Source organism: Pteropus medius, unplaced genomic scaffold (genome assembly GCF_902729225.1).
Source record: "Pteropus medius unplaced genomic scaffold, Ma_sr-lr_union100, whole genome shotgun sequence".
NCBI classification, from domain to species: domain Eukaryota; kingdom Metazoa; phylum Chordata; class Mammalia; order Chiroptera; family Pteropodidae; genus Pteropus; species Pteropus medius.
The window spans coordinates 7816679-7839692 of NW_024351543.1; the positions used below are offsets into that span (position 1 = coordinate 7816679).

Consider the following 23014-nt stretch of genomic DNA (forward strand, 5'->3'; position numbering starts at 1 on the left):
AATAGTTAAGGTTCCTGAAACAAGGTGCTCAGAAGAGCGAGGAAACAATAGCGTGCAAGCTTGGGAGAAATGCAGTCACAGGTAGTTTTAAAAGATTTTCCAACAAATTCTGATTCTCTCATCTAAATGAGAATCACCGCTTTTGGAAATTCACTAGACTAAAAGTAGAGACTCCCGTTACTCCAGTTTTTGGAGATTTTATATCTATGTAGAAAAAAATGTTCTAGTAAGTAACTGGTGCTTGGAAATATTTTTCTTTGTCTTGTTATAAGAATAATGAGAGAGTACTATGTAGTGTTGGAAATATCTGCCTTCTAAGGATCATGTCCTAAAAGATAAAATGGATGATTGGCAAAGAAAAGGAGAAAATGAAATGTCAGAATGCAGAGGTCACTGTGATAAGTATACTGGATTAGGGGTCCAAACCAGATTAATTTCAACAAGTACATCTTTTATAGTCTGAATCAACCTGAAAGAAAAATACATGCAAAATTGGGGACCTGAGGTCTCTCACTTTTAATTCTCCCTCATTAGATCCTATTTTGTCATTGTTCATGACTTGGGTAAAAGGTTCTTTTTGTTTCCACCTAAGCCATTGAACTCAAGACATACTCTTAGTGTTTTCTCTGGTTTGTTATATTTTGTGTCAGGAATAATCTCTGGAGTCGTGATAGATAATTTTTGGTCAGTAAAGTAGATATTTTTGAGGTAGTTTGCTATGTAGATGTGAATGAAAATCCAGGACATGGGACTTACACCTTTATCTGTTTTGAAGTTATCTGTAGTGGAGTCATTCAGATCATAGTGGTGATAGAGGAAGCAGAGAGGCAGAACCCAGATTAAGTGATCTCAGTATTTCTTTAATACTTGATTTAAGAGCAAAGGATTTAGTTGGGGATCATATTTTTACATCTAGCTGAAAATGTGTAGTATATTTCCTGAGTATGAGCAATATATCAATTTAAAGTTTACTTCTTTAAGGCCATGAATTCTAAACGCTCTTTCAAACGCTAAAAATGATTGCCACATTTATCTTCTTGTATGTAACTTGGTGCCTGAAGCACATTTAAATTTGAGAACCCACATGAATTAATATTTCTCTATATTGTTAATGTTGTTTGAAAATTCAGCACAAGTTTGTTTCTTCTAGATTAATAACTGCCTCTTAGGGTGATAACAAGGGATTTATTAAAATTATGTAGCATTGAAGGTTTCTTTGGTATCTAAGTTTAGACTGGGGAAGTTTAGAATGAGTACAGTTTTTTTTTAAGTTGGTAATTTGATTTGGTGTTCACAATAATGTGTAAATTAGATTATATTTTCATTCATTTGCTAACTTTGTTCTGAGTTTAGAGATGTTAATAAGTTTATTGTGAGTTGGCACCTCATGAATGCATAAGCTTTTATCACATTCGGTTTATATTACCTGTTTTCCTTTAAGGATCAACCTTGAAACAATGATATTAATTAGGCTTATGCCAACCTAGATGTAATTTGCATGTGTTGCATTAGGGAAAACATTGAGTTTTCTGATACAGCAGTGGAAATGCTGGCATGGAAGTTAGGATACCTGGGATGGATTACTTTACCTTTTTGGATCTTATTTTCCTGTTCTGCAAGTTGCAGGTTTTAGACTACATAGGCTCGAGGACCAGTTCAGGACAAATGTTCTAAGACTTTTTGATTCTAAAATTGTTTGTAATAGCTACTACAAAGCAGAAGTAATTAACTTGCTTTTATTTCTTGAGTTCTTTATTTCTCATGCATCTGTTAAAGAAATCACATACCTATTAAAGCTCAGTGGAAGTTTTTGATTTATTTAGTGGTATAATATCTATGCTAATATTTTAAGCAGTGCTTGCTTGCTTTCAAAAGAAATAAAAGTATTTTTCCTGATTCTGTGCTCATTGTTAAAGAATTGGGGGGAAATGCATAAAGAAGAAAATAAAAATCATCTCCACATTTTCTCTGTATTTTATATATACATATACATAGATACATATATATATACAAATTTACATGTATACATAACTATTATATAATTTTGTAGCCTTTTTTCACTTGATTAAAAAATGAGTATAGCCTAATTATAACAAACATTTTAATAGTATCTTAATACATTGTGTGGCTATTACATAAGCCTCTGCTTACCTCTTCATTCTCACCTTAAAATTTTTTCCCTTTGTCAGTTTTCAAAGCAATATTTTGGTACTCTGTCATTCCTCAAAAGTGAATGTGATGTTTTAAACTTTTTTATTTGAACTCCTGACCTCTGCCCCCTCCTTCCCTGCACCACTCCACCCCTACTGTCATCGCTCTGTCCTGTCCCACCTCCAACTTCTGTCCCCTTTCTGAACCTCTGCCCAACCTTTCCCCAACCTCTGGCTATTCCCTCACCTACATTTCATCTGCTTCCTCTCTACTGGCTCTTTTCTCTCAGCTTATCGGCAGGCTTGCCAATCTTTAAAACACAAAAACTCTGAAAGAACCTCTTGATGTATGTTCTATTCTGAGTTTTTGAAGGAGTAGACCATGTTTCTTGTCTCTACTCTCTTACCTCTGTTCTCTTAGTCTCCTGTCATCTCTTTTCTGCCTTCATAGTTTTTTCAAATACCTATCTTTAAGCTCACCAGTAACCTTCTGATTGTCAAATATTGCACCCATCTTCGAGGCCTTGTCCTGTGTGCCCTTTCTGCCCCATCTCACATACTGTTCATTTCTTCCTTTTAAAATTACTTTGTAATTTAAAAACTGTTTATTTTAGAAAACTTAGAAGTAAAATAAATCACCACTGTTTGCTGTATTACATAGTTTTTCTTGACATTCTCTCATCCCTTCATTTCCATGAAACAATTTTCTTCTGCTATATTTTTTTTCTTTCTCTTCTCATTCCTCAGTTTATTGGTAAACTTTCTTTCTCCACCTGTCCTTTAAATAGTGGCCATTCTCCATTGTTCTGTCCTTGGCTTTATATTCTTCTAACTCTATACCTTATCCTTGGATATTTTCATAATGGTCTTTAAAAAAAAAGTTGATACATGTACATACACAGTAAAATGTATAGTACACATGGTAAATTTCAGAGCCTATAATTTTTACACAAAGTAATTTTTTTCTAACTTCTCCCTAGAGTAAACCACTGGTATATCCTAGAGAGATTATATGCATATGCTAGTGTGTGTGTGTGTGTGTGTTATATGTATATATTTATATATTATTTATTATTCATTTAAAATTATTTCTATATAAATGACAGTATACCCTTCATACTGATTTATATCTTTTTCTACCTGTTAGGAGAAAAAGGAGATCATTTTATATCTGTATCTAGAGATCTATTATTACATTGTTTTTCATCTGTATTCCCTTTTCCCCTACCACACAACATTTTTTTTTCACGAAATGTCACCACAACTGATGCAAAGGATTTTTCTACCTTGTCCATCAGTTTTTTAAAAAAAAATTATTTATTTAAATTAGTTTCAAGTATACAGTACGTTGGTTAGACATCTAATATTGTTCATAAGACGATCCCCCCAATTGCTCCCTCCCTCCCCTGGCCCTCCACCTAGCATCATATTAATGCTAACTGCATCCCTTCTGCAGTGCTCCCCATCCCCACCACTACACAACATTTTATGTTGAAAAATGCAAACTTACAGAAAGGTTTTAAAAAAAGACAATTAATAGTCACCTGTATCTATACCTACCTTTCTTTTTCTATTAAATGAATCGTTTGAAAGTGAAATTATAAGTCTCGTGACAGTATATTCCAAAATTATTCAATGTTTTTTCTAATCATATATTATCACAATCCCTTTATTACACCCAAGAAATTTAAGATCAGTGTGGTATTATTTAATGTAAAGTCTCTATTTAAGTTTCCACAATTGACCCAAATGTCCTTCGTGGTATTTTTTCCTCTATCTAATCTAGAGACCAGTCAAGAGTGAAGGCTTGCACTTGGTTGTTATAGGCCTCTTTTTCATTTCACTACTATTTAAATAGATGACTACTAACTAGATCTTTAGGTCAGATCCTTTCCTGAAGCAGACTTAAATATCTTCTAAAATATAATTATTTGAATGTCCCACTACCAGCTCCAAAAAAGCATGTCCAAAATGAACTCAGTTTCTACTCTCAAATGTATTTTTCCTCCTGTATTCCCAGTTTAATTGGAATGTTATCATTCAAATGTTGCCTAAACAAGACATCTGGGAGTCATCCTAGCCTTTTCCCTCTTTGAGACTGTACGTGCTACTCGCTTTACCTGGAATTCTCTTTCCCTGCCTCTGGGGTAGAACTGGCCTGAAGCATCCCAGACAGATAAATGTTTTCTGTTTTAAGGTCACCTCACTTAGGTAAGCTACTCCCCCTCTGCCTCACAGTCAGTTCTGTTGCCCAATAGCAAGTGGAAAAGGAATTTTCTCTATTATTTCATGAAGACCTGGTCATGAGGGACACTGCCAGGTCTTGTGGAAATTTTTACTGTATACAGATATTTTTTTCTAAAATAAGGGCCAAATTTAATGCTCCTCCCTGGAAGAAAGAAATTGAATGCTCCTGGTTGGGCTTTATGTTCTACTTTACAAAAACATTGAAAGAAATAACAAATACCAATACTTAAGAGGAATCAAAAAGGAATAGAAAAACATGAGCTGTTACATGTTTCTATTAGTTTTCTTTTAAAAGAAATATTCTATGCATGATGTTTTTCTAGCTCAGCATGTATGACTAACTTTTCTCTTTGGGATTTAGCACACTCTAGTGGACTTTTCAGGTTGTGGTTTTTATTGTTTATTTTCTTTTTCACACCATGTCAAGTTATTTTATTGGACAATTCAGTGATATCCTTACTAAATAGTAAAGTTTATCTATTTATTTGAGTCAAGTAGTGACCCTAGTGAGCAGGACTAACTATAGGCCAACTGGGTTGTTGTACATTTTTATGTGGTTTCTTCAGTAGAGATAAGAGAGGCTTTTATATGGAAATTTTTTCCCAGTGACTTTCATCTTCTCTTGGGTAAAATGAAATTATAGGGAGGCCAAAACATAGAAGAAGACTGGTGGTTTTCCTATACCTCACACTCCTTTGTTCTTATGCTACATTTTATGTTTCCCTTTTAGGACTTGAGAATTTTATACACCACTTTGTGAAGAATTTTACCATTTGCGTATAAACATTTTTATGTCCTATCCCAATGGATTGTTTTTGGAAATAGGCTTCTACAAGAAAAAAAGTAATTTCTTATTTTGTTTTTGCAGAGCGATGGTGAGGATTTTAATTACATCATTGCATTTTTCCTTGGAACAGCAGCCTGCCTTTACCAGGTAGGTTCTGTCCTATTTTTAGGAAACACTTTTACATTATTGTTTGTTCCAGATATCAGTTCTAATCATTACCGTTGTCTGAGTACTTTGCCTCTCTTTTAATTTGATCCTCTGTTAGCTTTGTGACCTACATCTCCATTTTGGGTGGACATAGATCCCAGAGAACTTAATGTTAATTCTGTCCTGTGTTGGGCTTCACTGGCAACATGTCATCTGCCTATGGCAGTAAAGGCTATTTCTAGATTTTGTGGCAACTGGTTATTCAGCTTCTAGACTCTGTTTATACTCCAGGCTGAGTATTTTGTACTTTTGGGATAATCCTCGAATAGGAAATAGCAAAAGTAGGATTTTAGAATATTTAATTTAGCAGTGATAATAGGATGGATTGTCAGAGCAGAAGGATTAGAAGCAAGGAAATTAGTTGGGAGGTGATTCCATTACTTCAGGCAGAAGGTAATGAGAGCCTAAACTATAATAATGTCAGTAGGGATGCAGGTGAAAAGGACATTGAGAAGGAAGACTGCTAGACTTGACAGAATAGATATGAAACTTAGGAGGGTTTGTACTAGGTGATAGCGAGATGGATACTCATATTTCCAGGAAGAGAGGAGGCACCAATTTGTAGGGAAGGGAGAGGTAACCATCTCAGTTACCCAAATTAAAGGATATCTTTGCTAAAACATGTTAGAACCTTTTAATCTAGCTTTCATAAGAGACACAAGTCTCTGGTTTGCATTTAAAAAAGTTAGATTCAGGACTGAAAATATAGGGCTACCTAAAACTCTGAGGTCTCTGGTAAAATATTTTGAACATATACATTTGTCTTTTATGTAAAGATGTATTAAAAATTTCAGTGACAGGAGTGGCTCCAGAGTGTAGTGGTTACCACTTCTGCTTTACATGCAGAAGGTCCTGGGTTCGCCCCCCAGGTGGAGCCACGGACCATACCCTACGCGGGGCACCAGACAACCCAAGTGCCCCAAAGTGCCCCGGGTGCACGCCGTGAGCCTGTGGGAGGGGGAAAAAAAAAGAAGAAAAATTTCAGTGACCCCATTTTTAAAATCCCCTAATTTTTCTTAATCATTTATATTATCTTCAGAAATTGTTTTTCTGTCAAATTCAACGTTTAATTATAACGAATGACATTTCATGCAGGAATGTAAAAACTTGTATTTGCTAATGTCACAAGTGCTTTAACTTTATGAAGTATTCTTGTGTAGATTTTCTGAACTTTCATCTCTACAATCCTGTTGCACGGAATATTATCTAATTTTTTAAATCTAAGTTTTGAAAATGAGAAATCCGAGGCAGTTTCAGTATTGTCCAGCGATCACACAGCCTGTTAAGTGGTGGAGTCAGGACTTAACTCTGAGTCTTCTGATTTTAAATATTGTATTCATTTCACCATATTTTGATGTCTTCTAAGCAAAATTCCTGTATTTATATAATTTTTATGATATAAAATATTTTATAACTTATAGTACCTCATATAATTTTAAAGTAATGTGAGGTAAATATTAACTTTAAAATAATTTCATGAGTAATTATTGTCATAAATATTCTTTTGGCTGTTTTACTTTAATGAAATAATTTTAAATGCTAATAAGAATAGCAAAATATATTGAGCTCTACTTTGTGCTAAGCCCTTTACATTTCTTGTACCATTAACCCTTTTCCCATTTAGAATAAAAAGTGCAGCTTGCTGCCAGCATTAATTTCATTATCACGTGTAGGAATACTACATTTTCTAGGATTTGACATTTTCAGCGATTGAGAATTATGATAATGTGTAAATAGAAATACCATTACTAAAAACAAAATGCTGTAAATGGAATGATGTCATTTGTTTCCAAAGACTATCAATATACCAGAGTGATGCAAAAATAATAATACAATCAAGATATTTCATGGCAAACTTTGGGAATAAGGTCAGGACTGTAATCCATTAGTTGTCTAGAGGTAAATGCTGCAGCCACAAATACCACCGGCAAGTATTCTCCACGTAAATGGTAAATGGGTTAAATCCTCAGAGAGTCACACACTAATCTTATTAGCATCATCATTTTTCACTGAGGCCTACACAGTTATAGGCAGTGACTTGAATCCAGCGCTGTATGGTTCCAGAGCCAGTGTTGTTGCCTATAGATAAGCACACCTCTGTTACATTTCCCTTAACAGCTCAAAGAAGTTCTAACAGTTGCCTCGTGGTGGAGCAGGTGTTCTTATACTTGAGAGAAGTAAGCAAATTCATGCCTAAAAAAAGCAAAGAACTATTTTTCTTCCCATTGACAGGCATAGAACTTCATGCTTTCCAAATATGCTGAGTAGATTGGTAATGCTTGTTTTTTTCACAGTAAAACTTAAGTTATTGTGTATTACCATATGAAATGCTCTATCTCCAGTCATCAGGATGTTTTTAATTCCCTTTAGATCACACCTCAAAGGCCACTACCACATGGTCTGTTGCTTTTTTCTCCAGGCTATGGGTACTTAAGAAGGCACAGAACTACACCAGATATGAGTAATCTCGATATTGGCAAGTCCAAGTAATAACCAAAGGATATAGAAACTAGAGACTATTCCTTTTCCCTCAACGTTTTATTTTGAAAACCTGCAGACTTATAACAGAGTTCTCAGAGTCACCAATTGTTAACATTTAGGACACTTGTTTTTTTTCTCTCTTTATGTGTGTTCATATAGTGTGTAATTTAACTGTTTATAAAGTTGCAGACAAATATGTATGTGTAAAGTTGCTTTTGTTATTAAACTTTTATTTTGAGAATATTATAGGTTCACATGGAGTTGTAAGAGAGATCCTATATAACCTTTACCTGGTTTCCCCCAAAGGTGCCATCTTGCAAAACTATAATACAATATCACAACTAGGATATTGGTGTTGATACAGTCAAGATACTGGATACTGAACATTCCTATTACAAGAACCCCTCAAGTTGCCCTTTTATAGCCATATCCACTTCCCTCCTGCTCCTTAATCTCTGGCAACCACTAATGTGTTCATCTCTATAATTTTCTCATTTTAAGTACATTATATAAATGGAACCATGTAGTGTGAAACCTTTTGAGACTGGAGTTTTTTTACTCAGTGTAATTCTTTGGAGATTTATTCAGGTTGTTGCATGTATCAGTGGTTTGTTCCTTTTTATTGCTTAATAGGATTCCATGGTATGGATGTATCATAGTTAATCATTCACCCATTGAAGGGCATCTGAGTTCTTTCCAGTTGTTGGCTGTTGTAAATAAAGCTGTTATAAACCTTCACATGCAGGCTTTTGTGTGGAGAGAACTCTTCCTTTCTCTGAGATAAATGTCCAGGAGTGCAGTTGCTAGGTCATGTGATAGTTGCATGCTTAAATTCTATTAGGAGACAGACAATTTTCTAGAGTGGCATACCATTTTACATTCCCACCAGCATGTGTGAGTGATCCAGTTTTTCCACAGCCTTTCCAGCATTTGGTGTCATCACTATTTTTTATTAGCCATTCTGATAGATATGTCATAATACTTCACTGTGGTTTTAATTTGTACTTACTTAATGGTTAATGATGTTGAACATCATTTCATAAGCTTTATGTCATCCGTATATCCTCTTGGGAGAAATGTCTGTTCATGTTCTTTGCCTGTTTTCTAATTGGATTGTTTGTTTTTTAGTATCTAGTTTGGGAATTCTTTATATATTCTAGATATGTAGTTTGCAAATACTTTCTCCTGCGTGTAGCTTATCTTTTCATCTTAAGTGAGTCTTTTGCAGAGCAAAAAGTTTTAATTTTGATAGAATTCATTATATCAGTTTTTCATTTTATGAATCATGCTATGTTGTCAAGTCTAGTACTCTTTTCCTATCCCTAGATGCTGAAGATTTTCTCCTGTTTTTCTAAAAGTTTTGTTGTTCTGTGTTTTACATTTAAGTTCATGATTCATTTTGAATTAAGTTTTGTATAAGATTGTATAAGATGTGAGACTTAGATTAGATTGAGGGTTTTTTGTTGTTTCTTGCCGGTGGTCAGATGGCCAATTGTTCTAGCACCATTTGTTGAAAAGGCTATTTTTTCTTCACCAAGTTGGTTTTGCATCTTTGTCAAACATCAGTCGGGCATATTCGTGTGGGTCTATTTTGGGGTTCTGTATTCTGCCCCATTGATCTATGTGTCTATCCCTCTGCCAGTACCACATAGTTTGATTACTGTAGCTATATAATATTTATTAAATTCCATTTTCTTAATAGTTATAGAGCTACTCAAATTATCTGTTTCATAATACATGAATTGTGGTAGTATGTGTTTTAAGACATAGTGGTCCATTTCATCTGTTATCAGATTCCTGTGCACAGTTGGTTGCAGTGTCCTCTTACTGTCCTTTTGATGTCTGTAGGATCTGTAGTGATATTCTGTTTCATTTCTCATACTGGTAATTTGTATCTTTTTTTGTCAGTCTTGTTAATTTCATTGGTCTTTTAAAAAACTTGTTGTTTTATTGTTTCCTATTTTCAATTTTATTGATTTCTGCTCTTACCTTTATTATTTCCTTCCTCATACTTGCTTTGGGTTATCTGGCTCTTCTTATTCTAGGTTCTTGGGAACTTAGATAATCGATTGGAGAATTTTCTCTTTTTTAATATGTAGATTTAGTGTCATAAATTTCCCTCTTAGCACTTCATTATCTGCATTCCATAAATATTGATATGTTGTATTTTCATTTTCATTTAATTCAGTGTATTAACAAAATTTTTTCCTTGTGGCTTTCTCTTTGACCTATGGATTATTTAGTATTATGTTGTTTAGTTTCCTAATATTTGGAGATTTTCAAATTTTCTTTCTATTATTGATTTATAGTTTGATTCCATTGCAGTTGGAAATCACACTCTCATTTCAGTTCTTTTCTATTTATTGAGGTTTATTCTATGGCCTAGAATATGGTCTATCTTAGTATTCTAGGCACGCTGGAACAGAACATGTATTCCACTGTAGTTGAGTGAATGGTCTGTAAATGTTGATTAGATTCTTTTGGTTGATGGTGTTTTTTTCTGTATCCTTGCTGATTTTCTCTCCAGTTCTATCAGTTGTTGAGAGAGGGGTATTGAAGTTTTCAGCTATACTTGTGGATTTGTGTATTTCCCATTTCTGTTCTATTAGTTTTTGTTTTGTGTATTTTGTAGCTCTTTTTTTGGTTCATATATATTTAGGATTGGCATGTCGTCTTGGTGGATTGATCCATTTATCATTAGATAATATCCCTCTCTGTCCCTGGTTATTTTCTTAGAAATATTTTTATATTTATCTGATATTAATGTAGGCACTCCTTTATTTTGATTGTTTGCATGATATATCCTTTTTTATCATTCTACTTTCAGCTTGCCTATATCATTTGAAGTAAGTTTCTGCTAGGCAGCAGAGTTGATTTAGGTTTCTAAACCCACTCTACTAATCTCCATCTTTTAATTGCTGTATTTAAGCCATTACATTTAATGTAATTATTACTGTTACCACTTAAATCTGCCATCTTATTTTTTGTTTTCTATTTTTAATTTTTATGTTTTCTTTTTCCTATCTTCCTGTGGGTTACTTGAACATTTTTTTTAGAACTCCATTTTTATTTATCTAAGAGTGTTTTGGGGTATATCTCTTTGAACAGCTTTTTAAATGGTATTGCATTTATATATACTTATCACAGTTTTCTGATGTTGTCATTTTACCCATTCAGGTGAAGCATAGAAACTGTATGTCCCTTTTATGTCCCTTTGCCCTCCTCTATTTATAATATAATTGTCTTAAATATTTCCCCTACATATATTTAGAATCACACCAGACAGTGTTATAATTTTTACTTCAGCTATTGAACATAATTTAGAAAACTCAAGAGGAGAAAGAGAATCCATTATATTTACCTATAGTTTTCCTTCCTGTGTTCTCTTTGCTGTCCCAGTGTTCCATGGTTTCTCCATGGTTTCTTCTTTTATTGTTTCCTTTCTATTTAGAGAACTTCCTTTAGCCATTCTTTTAGGGTACATCTCTAGGCGACAAATTCTCTTAGTCTTCTTCCACCTGAGAATGTCTTTATTTTCCCTCTTGCAAGATACTAATTACAAAGAGAAAAATAGTACTTCACAGTGGAGAAACCCGTCAGACACCACCTGACCAGGAGATCAGAGTTAACGTCATCAACAATAAGACATATTGCTTATCACCTCTGTGATATTCTCACCAAAACTGCATCTTCACTTCAATCTTGAGAAAATATCAGACAAACCAGAATTAAAGGACATTCTGATCAGTACTGTTCAAGAATTTCAAGGTCATGAAAAACAAGGACTTAAAGAGCTATTACAGATTTGCAGAGACATGACAACTAAATGCAATATAGAATCCTGGATTGGATTCTGGACCAGAAAAAGGGCCTCAGTGGGACAACTGGCAAAATAAAGTCTGTAGATTAGTTAATAATATTGTATCAATGTTCATTTCCTTATTTGATGATTATACTATGGTTTTATAAGAGGATAACATTAGGGGGAGCAGGGTGAAGGGTATACAGGAATCTCTACTATTTTTGCAACTTCTCTAAGTCAGATTATTTCAAAAGAAAAGGTTATTTTTTTCAACTTTTTTTTACACAATGCATATCACTTAGGTAAAAAAAAAAAAGTGCTTCCCATTCATTTTGCTTGGATAGCAGTCTTCCTTTTAAGTAAACAAAGTCCTCATTTCTGTATGAACGAAACGCATTTAACTGAACATTTCCACATTCTTTCTGCATTGCGGCAAACACCCTTCCAGTACTGAAGGCTGGATACAATTCCACACAGAGACCTCTGCTTCTTTCATAAGACTTTGTGATCACATGTAATTCCAGTTTTACCAGATTGAGAATTTTAGATACCTTCTAGAAAACAGCTCATTCAACAAATTTTTAATGCGTACTTTTATGTATCAGGCACCATTCTGGGCACTGGAGATAAATGAGTGAACAAAACAAAAACCTCTCATGAAGCTTTGATTCTATCGGAAGAATATAGATGACAAAATAAACATTTTTAAAGTATGTTTATAATATGGGAGGAAAAATGAAGCAGGAAAAGGCAAATGCCTTAGGGTAGATAGGGGGAGTACTTTCTTTACTATATCTTCTAAGATAGTTCTCATTGCATTCTCTGTCCCCTTTTTCTGTTTTATCTTTTTCAGGACATAACTATTTGATATTATATGTATAAAATGTTTATAATCTTTTTCTCTCCACTAGAATGTAAGCTCCAAGTGAACAAGGCTTTTATTTGTTTACTTAATACTAGGGAACAATGCCTGACTTATAGCAGGCTCTCAATAAACATCCGATGAATGATTTCTCCCTCAAATCTTCACTCAGATCCTGCTAGCTTAATTCATTGCACTGAATGGGAGATCAGTAAATATTTGTTGGTTTCAGTAATATTCATATTCAGTTATAGAAGAGTCCGTTTCGCTAAATGACTTATTTGAGCTTTTTCTACTTTCCTGATGTGAAAATGAGAGATAGAACTGTCAGACTCTGAGAATGATTCTCGGTTTCCTGTCACTTGAGGAATGTCCAGCCTGTTTGCTAGGGAGTCATCCAATTATTCCTCCATTTTGAATATGATAGAAAATATTTTTTCTTTTGAAAAATGAAAAACATGAAAAGCCTATTTTCCTTTCAAGCTGTGGAGCTTCCATAGCTGAATATCTCGATGTTACATTATCTATCTGTAGATGAAAAATCCCCTTATTCCACTCTCATTTTTTACTCTGTAGCCTGTTACAATTATATAGCAGAAGCATCTTTTCCTTTTCCTATAACCCTAATCATCTCTCATTTTTATATTTTGAACAGTGTTATTTACTTGTCTACTATACCGGCTGGCGGAATGTCAAATCTTTTTTGACTTTTGGCCTAATCTGTCTATGCAACATGTATCTCTATGAACTTCGCAACCTCTGGCAGCTTTTCTTTCACGTGACTGTGGGAGCATTTGTTACACTACAGATCTGGCTAAGACAAGCCCAGGGTAAGGCTCCTGATTATGATGTCTGACACCATCCTTCAAACTTACTGCCTTGACGTCTGGGGAAAAGGAGGGAGCATATCTTAACTGCCACTGTGATGAAGAAACTGTTCACCGCAAACAAGAAGCTCTGCTTTCTTTCTCTCCAACTGTCCTTTTTGTTTTAAGTCAGCATGGCATGCCTGTGAGCATGCAATATCTGCTAGGCAAACTCCTCTCAGAAGAATGCCAGCCATGAGGATTTTTACTCAGAAGAGAAGACTTCGCTCTGCAGGACTGTAAAAGTGGGGAGAAGAGTCAGATGCCATTGGAAGACCTGACCAGCATTCCTGAATCCTCACTAAAGAGTTCAATCAAAAAATATTGATCTTTTGAGGATTAAGCAGGAACTCTACAACCTGGGTTTGCCTTTGTGAGGCATTAGTGTAGACCAAATAAAAAGATGCTGTAGTAAATTAGAAAATTTATGTTTAAAACATTACTTGCTAAATATCAGATTATTTGCACATTTATGGTACCATGAGTTTATCAAGTCCAGGATGGTATGGAATTGGTTCTTTTTCCTTTTATATTTTTGCTTGAATCTTAACTCTGGGAATCACCTGATGTAGGAGAGGCTTTGGTGAGCTCATCTCTGGAACATCACAAGTATTGAAAATAGAGTGACATATGTTTCCTTTCTAGACTACGTTGGTAGTTTCTTTTGAAATCACTTAAAAATATGATTTATTAGACTATAACTAATAGCTCGTTTCTCAAACTTTAATCACTTGAGAACTACATGTACTGTTATTTACTTAATATTTGTCTTTTAAATTTTTAAATATTTTAAAAAGGAACTAATTCTTCTGAGTGGAAACCCAGCATCAGTTTGCCATAAATAAAAGGTAACTACAAAATAAATAAAACAAAAAATATTACTAAATTCTAGCCAAATGCTAATGCCTGCCAAGGCTCTGAATCCCAGAAGCCTGCTCTTTACATGTTGCAGCAAGAGAGGTGTTACCCAGCACCAAATAGGGATCTCTCTGTGGAATTATCAGGAGGATAATTTTATATATATATTATATATATATATATATATATATATATATATAATATATATATATATATATAATATATATATATAAAGGGAATGACATTCTCACTGTGATTCAGTATTGTCTAATTTAGTTGTGTACCACCTAAAATCATCTTGTGTGCCACTGGTGATGTGGAATCTGAACTGTACTGAGATATCAGAAGGTGACTTTTCTCCCAGCAACTCTTATTTCATGGTTGAGGAGTGAAGCACCCAGTATCTTAGAGCTTACTTGCTTTTTGATAACATTATAAAAATTGTTCAAAGAGTTACGAATTAATATAGGAAGCATAGTTTTGATTCCATTAGCAAAATGTACAACTCTGCTGGTTTTGGAAGTCATCTTCATGCATGATTTCCTTTTGTTTTTTAAAGGAAAGATTGTAAACAAGGAATTCATAAGGTACTAAAATTTGATATCTAGAAGAAACAGTGGACCCATTACATGTAATTCATGTTATAGGATATATTTATTAAACAGAAGAAATAGTCCAGAGGAGTAAAATCATTGAGCTGCCTTGTTTGCCTGAATGAATATACATATGTAGGTATGTCGACAACTATAAAATCTTGCTTAACTAGGACTTTTTTTTTGCTACACTCTCCTTTTAGGAGAATGAGGCAAAAAGGATATAATAAGCTTATGATATCAGGGATTTATTTAAAATAAGAAGCTCCAATTTACTCCAATTTTCTGCCTCAGGCAAAACTGCACAGAAATTATGTACGTTCTGAGAGATCCCCCAAGGTACCATATGATCCTAAATCAGCAAAATAAAATTGACTTATGTTTGGCATTTTGTACTTACTGAGCCAGGAAAGTGAAGTGGCTCAGTTTAGAAAGTTTTTTCTAAACTAATGGTTAAAATAAGAACAGTTTTCTTGTAAATAGTCAGTTAACCAGGAAGTTGGAACATTCTGGTTAATTGTGATTTTGCTATAGATATTTTATAGCTCCGTTTGGTTCTCTTTATCACTGAATTATTGAGTTATAATGTTTGGTATTTGGATCCATTCATCAAGGACACTTGAAAACTCACCAGCTATCTTTAAAGGCTTAATTTTCTTTTTGGTTTTGTTTGTTTGTTTTTTCACCAGCTTTTTTGGAAAAGAGGCTGTTTACATCTTAATGTAAAGAAAATGAAAACAGGTATAAATAACGTTTTATGCATAGAAATGCTTTCTTTCATTATTTGGAACATGCATCTCTGAGTGTTTATAGTAAATTTCCCTGCCTCTATCTTGTTGTTTCCAAAGAAACTATGAATTTGGAAAGAATCACGTGGGCCTGTAATGTGTATGATAGTAATATCTTGCATTTATGCCACAGTTTTACTTCTAGGAGCAGGTCTGCATTTACCTCATCATAACGAGGTTTGTGGTGTAGAGGAAGTAGTAGTTGCCCTGTTATGAAGGGGGAAACTAAGGTAATCAGGTGTTAATGATTGACCTGGAGTCCTAGAGCCACACACACACACACAGCTTCTAATCTCAGCCCAGAGCTCCAATGGAAACTAATGAAGATGACTAAAATTATATTCAGGGAATATGTCTGTTCTTGGTAAAATCAAGGAATCGGGGACTTCTTAATGAGCTCAGGACTGCTATTGTTAAATCTAGGTGTATGATAACTTACTTGAGGTAATTCTGAAATACTGTTTTTTGATTAAGAGCAAAGATACTCTCTTTTATATCCTAGAAGAAATTGCAATATTTGCTTGTTTTTTTGATCTGTATTTGAAATGTACTTATACCTAGCCTCTTTCCCAAAAGATTTTGAAGCAGCATGCTAAGCAAGAAAGGACATATACAATATTGTTAATAAACTATGAAAAGAAAGGGGAGAAAATCAAGATCAATAAAAATGTAAGGAAGGGTGAACACGTTATTTTCAGGTGTAAAATTTGACTCATGAACTTCCCGGAAGTCAAGGCTAGAAGAGAAATGAGTTTCCATTGCTTAAACTGTAAGTCAAAGTATGCCAGTTCCTCAGCAGACTTCTCCCTGAATTCTGGTGAATATATTCATGCTCGGGGGTCCTGTGAAATGTTAAAATTGAACGAAATCCTCAATTATTTTGTGCACATTTGTATATTTTGTTTGTGCCTTGCATCCTCAACATGTTACCAGCTTTCAAAGGTTTTCATTTCAGGATATTTTTATGTGATCAATAGAGGATTTTGTACTCAAAAATAAGAATTCTTATCCTAAGCTAAGAACATATATCTGTGTTAAAGCTTGAAAATCCATTCGAGTCAAATGCCTGGAGATGTGGATAACTTTATCCAACTTTGTAATTTCATAACTTATATAAAGTAATTGTGCTTCCCTTGGATTAGCACATTTATTTTGTATTAAATGTGATATTTTTCACAGTGGAATCTAGTCTGGAGAAACGCATGGCTCCATTTGTATAGGCCATTTCTACAATCTCATTAGACTCCCGATTTGTCAGGTCTCTACAGAGACCTGATTTATCATATGAGCAAGCCTTAACCGCCATGTCACAGAAGTGCTTCCTCTTGAGGTTAGCTGCCCACCAAAAGGCATTTGCTTGACCTTTATTCCAGAACGTTTACTAAGTAACCCAAGGACGCACTCTGAGCTATTGCATTTCCGAGAGAGAGAGAGAGAGAGAGAGAGAGAGAGAGAGAGTGTGTGTGTGTGTGTGTGTACACCTTCTTGGTTATTTTAACAGACTTTTCGTTCACTTTAAGCTTTAGAGTTATCATAGAGTATGTGGCAAAAGAACAAATTATTTCAAAAGCAGCCACCACTCAGACCAAATTGAATGCTTAGCTCCACCACAAATTACAGGTCACTCTTCAGGGGTGCATTTCTTTTTGTCGGTGACCAAGCCTTTGTATTTTCTTCTGTTTTATTATCTCTAAGGAAATGGAGTCTTTCTACCAAATAACAGTGTAGTAAGTAAAATTAAACCTGATTTTTGGTTTAAACTGGCTTTATTAATAATCCTAGCTAAAAGTTATTCAATCTCTCCACCTCCATGGGTTACGAATGAGTTTGTATATAAGGGCTGCATCAGCTGAGAAATTAACTCTTCTAGTGTTATTGATTAGCGTTAGAGGGTTCTAATCGCCTTCATCAGTGTTCTGGGACTCCTGTTGAATGCTGTCAGCCTCCTGTTTGAGCATCGAGCTTTTCAAAAAGAAGCAGCATTGTGTGGCTGCCACTCTCATAACACGTCTTTCTTGAGTGGCCAGGCTTTCTAGGTTACTTTACTTAGCAGGTGAAATTACAACATCGAAGCACTGCATGCTTGGAAGCCATGTGGTTTGTATCCTCCTTGCTTGTTAACAGTGAGTGCTGTTGACATGTGTGCACACATTTCTTCTGCATTGGCAGTGCTGGTGTGTAATAAATAGTCTCGGCACAATTGGAGACTGTAGGAAACTCAAGGAGAGAACAGATTTAGTTCTCAAAGAGTCCCTGAAAGCAGTACCCTAGCCTTACAAATTGTTCCTGATGTTTCCTTGGCAACAAACAGCATTTTCAGCCCAACCTCCCCCACGGCTCACATTTGCCCTTTTCTCCTGCATCCCAGAGCAGAGCAATGCAAGTGTCACATTCAGGCTCCAGCTAACAAACAGGATTCATACATTCCATTTCCCATGCGCTCCCAGCAGCCCCTCCCTAACTCTGCCTTGGTCACTTGTCTACTTTGTGCCAATGCTTTTCTTTGAGGCAGGTTGTCAAACCTTGTCTAAAAGTGAACAAACTATTTTTCCCTTCTACTCTGAATTCCTTCAATGCCTAGGACAAATGATGAGAATGCTCATTAGCACATTTCATGGACCGGTGCTAGGTCCTCCTACATAGTTCATCCTTATGGCATCTGGGGCTAGAATCGGGTAGGGGAGACTCTCATTCTCACTCATGGAAACAGACTCACATTCAAACCTGGGGTTCAGGTTTAAACTACTCAAAACTTGGTGCTCATTTTCCTGTGCCACAGAGACTCTCACAAAATGGATATGTGTATGAGAGAGAGGAGTAGGGAGAGAGAACGAGAACCACTGGGCCTTACTGTCATAGCAGCTGTGAGAACAGACAAAGCTGATGTGGAGAGGAAATGGCACTTGTGTATGCTAAACATCTCATCCTCACAGAAAGCTTTCATGAAGGCTTTCTATTTTATAGATGACGCACTTGAGGCCTAAAGAAGTTAAGCAATTTGACCACAGTCCCAATCTAACCCACATGGTGGCACCAGGATTTCTATCCAGATTAGTCTTACTCAGAACTCATGCTCTTAACCACCATGTAATAGTAATCTAGGCAACATGGAAATATGTTGAATCATATAAAGAATATACGTTGGAATGTGTGTGTGTATTCTAGATTACTTTTTTAGTAAAAGAGATCAGGTCAGTGCTAACTCCTGCAATGTAAATGTCCTAGACTGAATAAAAGAGTTTCCTAAAATTCCTACGACAGTGACAGGACAGATGGCTGCAAGAGATATGATAAACCTTAAGTGTGTCTTAGATTTTAGGGCAATGAGGTATACAGTTTAGTCTTTGTAGTAAAACTCACTCATGGAATAAATCTTAATACAGAATGTTAAAGCTTCATTGGTGATTCCTGTGTTAAAAACACTTTCTAGCTGAAGGCCGGAATAGATTGGTTCTTTGCTATGAAGTGATTTCATGGAAATTTTGCTTTAAGTGATCTATATATCTGAAAACATTAAGCAAAAAACAAAGGTAACTATTTGCAATATCCAGTAGTGATTGAATTTGGAGCCAGACTCCCTGGCTGTCCCTTTTACTGGCCTTATGACATCAGCAAGTCAGGTAACCTCTTTTCTCATCTGTGAAGTGGGGATAATAGAAGTTTGGGCAAGGCATTGAGTCGATGAACAGGAAGCACTTCGAACAGCATTTTATCACACTGTAGTTGTGTTTGTGTCTCTCTTCCTTTCGAGATAGTAAGTCAGTTAAATTGCAAATGCCCCCAAGTATAATAAATCATAGCACTGAGCTTTTCAGAAATTGCCAGGTTAATTGAGGATCCTGTCGAAATATCTAGCAGGTAGGTAGGTAGGTGACCTGCCCTGGCAAGCTCTTGTGTGCAGACTTCGGGGCAGGGCACATGGCACACTAGAAGAGAGAAGGGAATTGAGGGGACTCACGCTGGCCAAATGCCTGCTGTGTATTAGGTGTTTTACATACAGAAGGTTATGTGAGCATGACAAAATCCATCTGAGTAAGGAAGCAGGTTTAAGTCGCTGATGTCACACAGCCTGGAAGTAGTAAACTGGTCTCCAGGACCCCAGTGTCCCAGGCACTGGAGCTCTGTCAAATGGGGAAGTTGCCTCCGGGTACCTCACCTAATCTAGTGTGGCCCCATCATCCTTTACTTTGAACATTCTAATCTTATCTATCGAGCAGTCTTGGATGGCAGCCACTCTAGTGCCCACCACTCTGTAAGGGTGTGTGTGTGTGGTCTGCGCATTAAAGGAAGTCGGGTGGGGAGGGCAGCCAGCAGCCTTCAACTCACAATTTGGAAATATATAGGGGTCGGGGATGTAGGAGCTCAAGACACTCTTAAAAAGCACAGATGCAACGTGGCTTTCAAAAGATTAATCTGAAGTATAAAGCACCCCTCACTCCTGAAAAGCATCCCATGTGAGCCAGGAAGTGCCATTCTAGCTAACAGTCAATGTAGATAAGCAAATTTTGCAAAATTGGAGAGTAGGTTAAAATAACCAGAGATGCTGACAAACCAGAGTTCCAGGCAGGTCTAAATTAGAAACTGGCTGAAGTGGGGGAAAAAAGTGATGAGGCCCCTAATGGATTCCAGTGAGAATCCTTTAAATTCATGGGCTTAATAGACCAGTGATACGAAAGTGGCCTTGGGGATGAATATGTGCTTGCCAAGTGAGGGGGTGGCTCAGCAATGCTCACTAGAAACAAATGGGCCAGTGAGGTTTGGGGCTGACAAGCCAGTGGAGATGATGCCTACTTTACCTCAGCCTTAGATGAATCCTTTTCCTCTTCCTTATAGTCTTTTTCCCCCAACCCGTCTTTTTGGACCCTCTGCTTGCCCTGTGAGCCTACATGGATCTCTACCCACCCCTCCCTACTGCATGGATCAGGGCCCTGGATAGGAAAGGACTCCAGGCCATGGTGCTGTCATGCAGGGCAGCTGCTGCTACGGGCTTTGTGGCTGGAGGACAGTAATTTTCGCCTTGGTTTGAAGGGGATCTTCCCACAGATCACCCATGGCACAATGCTGTCATCTCATTTGTCTCTGCTTTTGGCTCTAAAATCTTAAAATTCCTGATTTCGTTTGCAACATACATGTGGTCTGGCACTTGAAGATCAGATGAAGAGTTACACAAGTATTTAGAATCAGAGAAGCCAGAGAGGAGGAGACTTTGGAGATAGTCATTCCAATGGCCGGCTGCAATTGGCTTTGTTCTTGTGTCGGTCTTGCGAAGCGGTGACTCTGTGTGTGGGAAGGAAAGATAGGCAAGAGGACAGCAAATATACTTATCCTCCCAAGACTAAGAGGAAGAACACCAGCAAAGGGCTTTTTTAAAAATCTGGAAGCGTAAGAAAAGCTACAGTACTATCGTAATTGGATCTCATCTGTTGTCCACCTTGAAGAATGGTGAGCCCTCTGTTCTGTCAAGATCATTAGCACCTAGCCAGATTGGCACACTGGACAGTAGTGCCTGTAGGCTGCACAGCCTTTGTCCTGGAGTAGAGTATCAACAGCTGCAGGGGACACATCAGTCCTTTCTCCCACTGCCTCCTAGGCCTGGTGAGGGGAAGCACGAGAAAGTGTGTGTGGAGCTCTTTATCCACTGGGAAGTTCATCCAAATGGCCGGGGTTGGGGCATAGTAGTCTCTGGTCCACTCTGCCCTTCCCTCTCCCTCAGCCCCACAGGTAATACCAGCCCTTCCAACTCTCCTGACACCTGTGCTAAGTAAGTGCTGCTTGCCACCGCCAGCATGTCCCAGCCTTCTCAAGACGATAGGTATAGTTTATTCTCTTCAGTGTGGAGTTGTTTTGATGTGGACAGATTCAAAAGCTGTAAGTTTGCAGTGTTTGTCCCTGCCATCATAGTTTTCCTGTTCAGGTGACAGTGAGAATCTACTCAGCGCTACTTTTGAGCGCTGTATATCCCAATGCCCAAGTGATTTCCTGCCCTGCACTGACACGGGTTCAGTATCTTTTCCAGAGTCTGGGAAGTTCATTTTCTGTCAATTAGCAACTCATAGTCAGATTGCAGCATAAAACTGATTTTTTATGTGAAAACTATAGCTCTAGGCATCATTTAACTATATGCCACTCAAGTGATAATTTTGGAAAAGCTCTGTAACTGTATTTACAACTTAGGAAGTCTTAAAGTAAGGTGGCCACCTGGTGAGTACTGAGCTTCTGCCTCCTCAGGGCACCAAGGCTCACTGTGCCTTCCCACTGACTTATTGGTAACTCCCCCCTACAATCAAGTCATCACCATGTTGTCTAAAGTCTCGTGTTGGTTTTAGTGGTCTTTGCTGTCAATGGGCATTAGAGGTGTTCCAAACTCACCCCACACATCAACGGCATCTTTTCTAGTAAGTTTTGCTAATTAACATTCTAGGCACGGGTCTGCTTTTGGAAGCAAGCATGACTCTAAAGGGAGAAACAAATGTGATCTATGGCATTAGCGTGGTGGAGATGGGGCTGGAAGGGCTTAGGAAGGTTCTGCGCTGCACGGCCCGGTGCCTGTGTGTGCGTGTGGTTTCCTGAGGCCTGCCTGAGGGCTTGGTCTCCACCAGCCACAGCAGGGGGGGAGTTCTTCAGGAGTTGAGGTCCCTACTTAGACTGATTGGCCCCTAAAATTTAGCCTGCCTTATCATTTGATCTCCCTTTTTTTTTTTTAAGTTTATTAGGGTAACATTGGTTAATACGATAATATAATTTTCAGGTGTACATTATAATTTGACATCTATATATTCTATTGTGTGTTTACCACCCAAAGTCCAGTTTCCTTCAGCTACCATATATTTGACCCCCTTTACCCATTCCCCTCCCCTACTCCCCTATATTTTGGCCCCCCCCCATACCTCCCCCTCCTCCCCCACCCCCTTCCCTCTGGTAACCACTAGTCCATTGTCCATGTTGATCTCCTTTTCTGATGCACTCCAGCCTGAAAACTGCCAAGTTAAACACTAGTCCTGTGTGATTATATCCTTCACCACACCGTTTGAAGTCCTAATGATGTCCATTCTCTTTGGAGCAGGAGGCCTGCCTATGCATACCAAGACTGCCACGTCTACGTCCCCATGTATCCCCATTGTTGCAGTGAAGCCAGTGAAGTCTTTTTCACTGGCTCCTTCATTTACACTTGTGTTCAACCTATTTTGACCAAGCCCCTCTGGTCTGATTTCCTGAACCCTGCATTTGATGGGTGCAGCAGGCAGAAACTGCTGAAAGGGCTCCGTCTTCCCACCACCTTTCCCTTCCTCTAGGGAGAAGAAGAGTGCTGGGGCTTAGCAGACAGGCCTGCTTTGAATCTCATCTCTGTTCATTCCCAGCTGTGTGGCCTTAGA

The 23014-nt window shown here is 37.0% G+C and overlaps 1 protein-coding gene across 1 annotated transcript in view; it reads left to right on the forward strand.

Moving 5' to 3' along the window:
- Positions 1 to 14048, forward strand: part of SEC22A (SEC22 homolog A, vesicle trafficking protein) — a 54220-nt gene extending 40172 nt beyond the window's left edge. Inside the window, exons 6-7 of the mRNA XM_039843211.1 lie at positions 5266 to 5331; positions 13192 to 14048. Of these exons, the coding sequence (XP_039699145.1) occupies positions 5266 to 5331; positions 13192 to 13392 (267 nt within the window). The 3' untranslated portion in view covers positions 13393 to 14048. The remainder of the gene's footprint in view (positions 1 to 5265; positions 5332 to 13191) is intronic.
- Positions 14049 to 23014: the final 8966 nt, after the last annotated feature.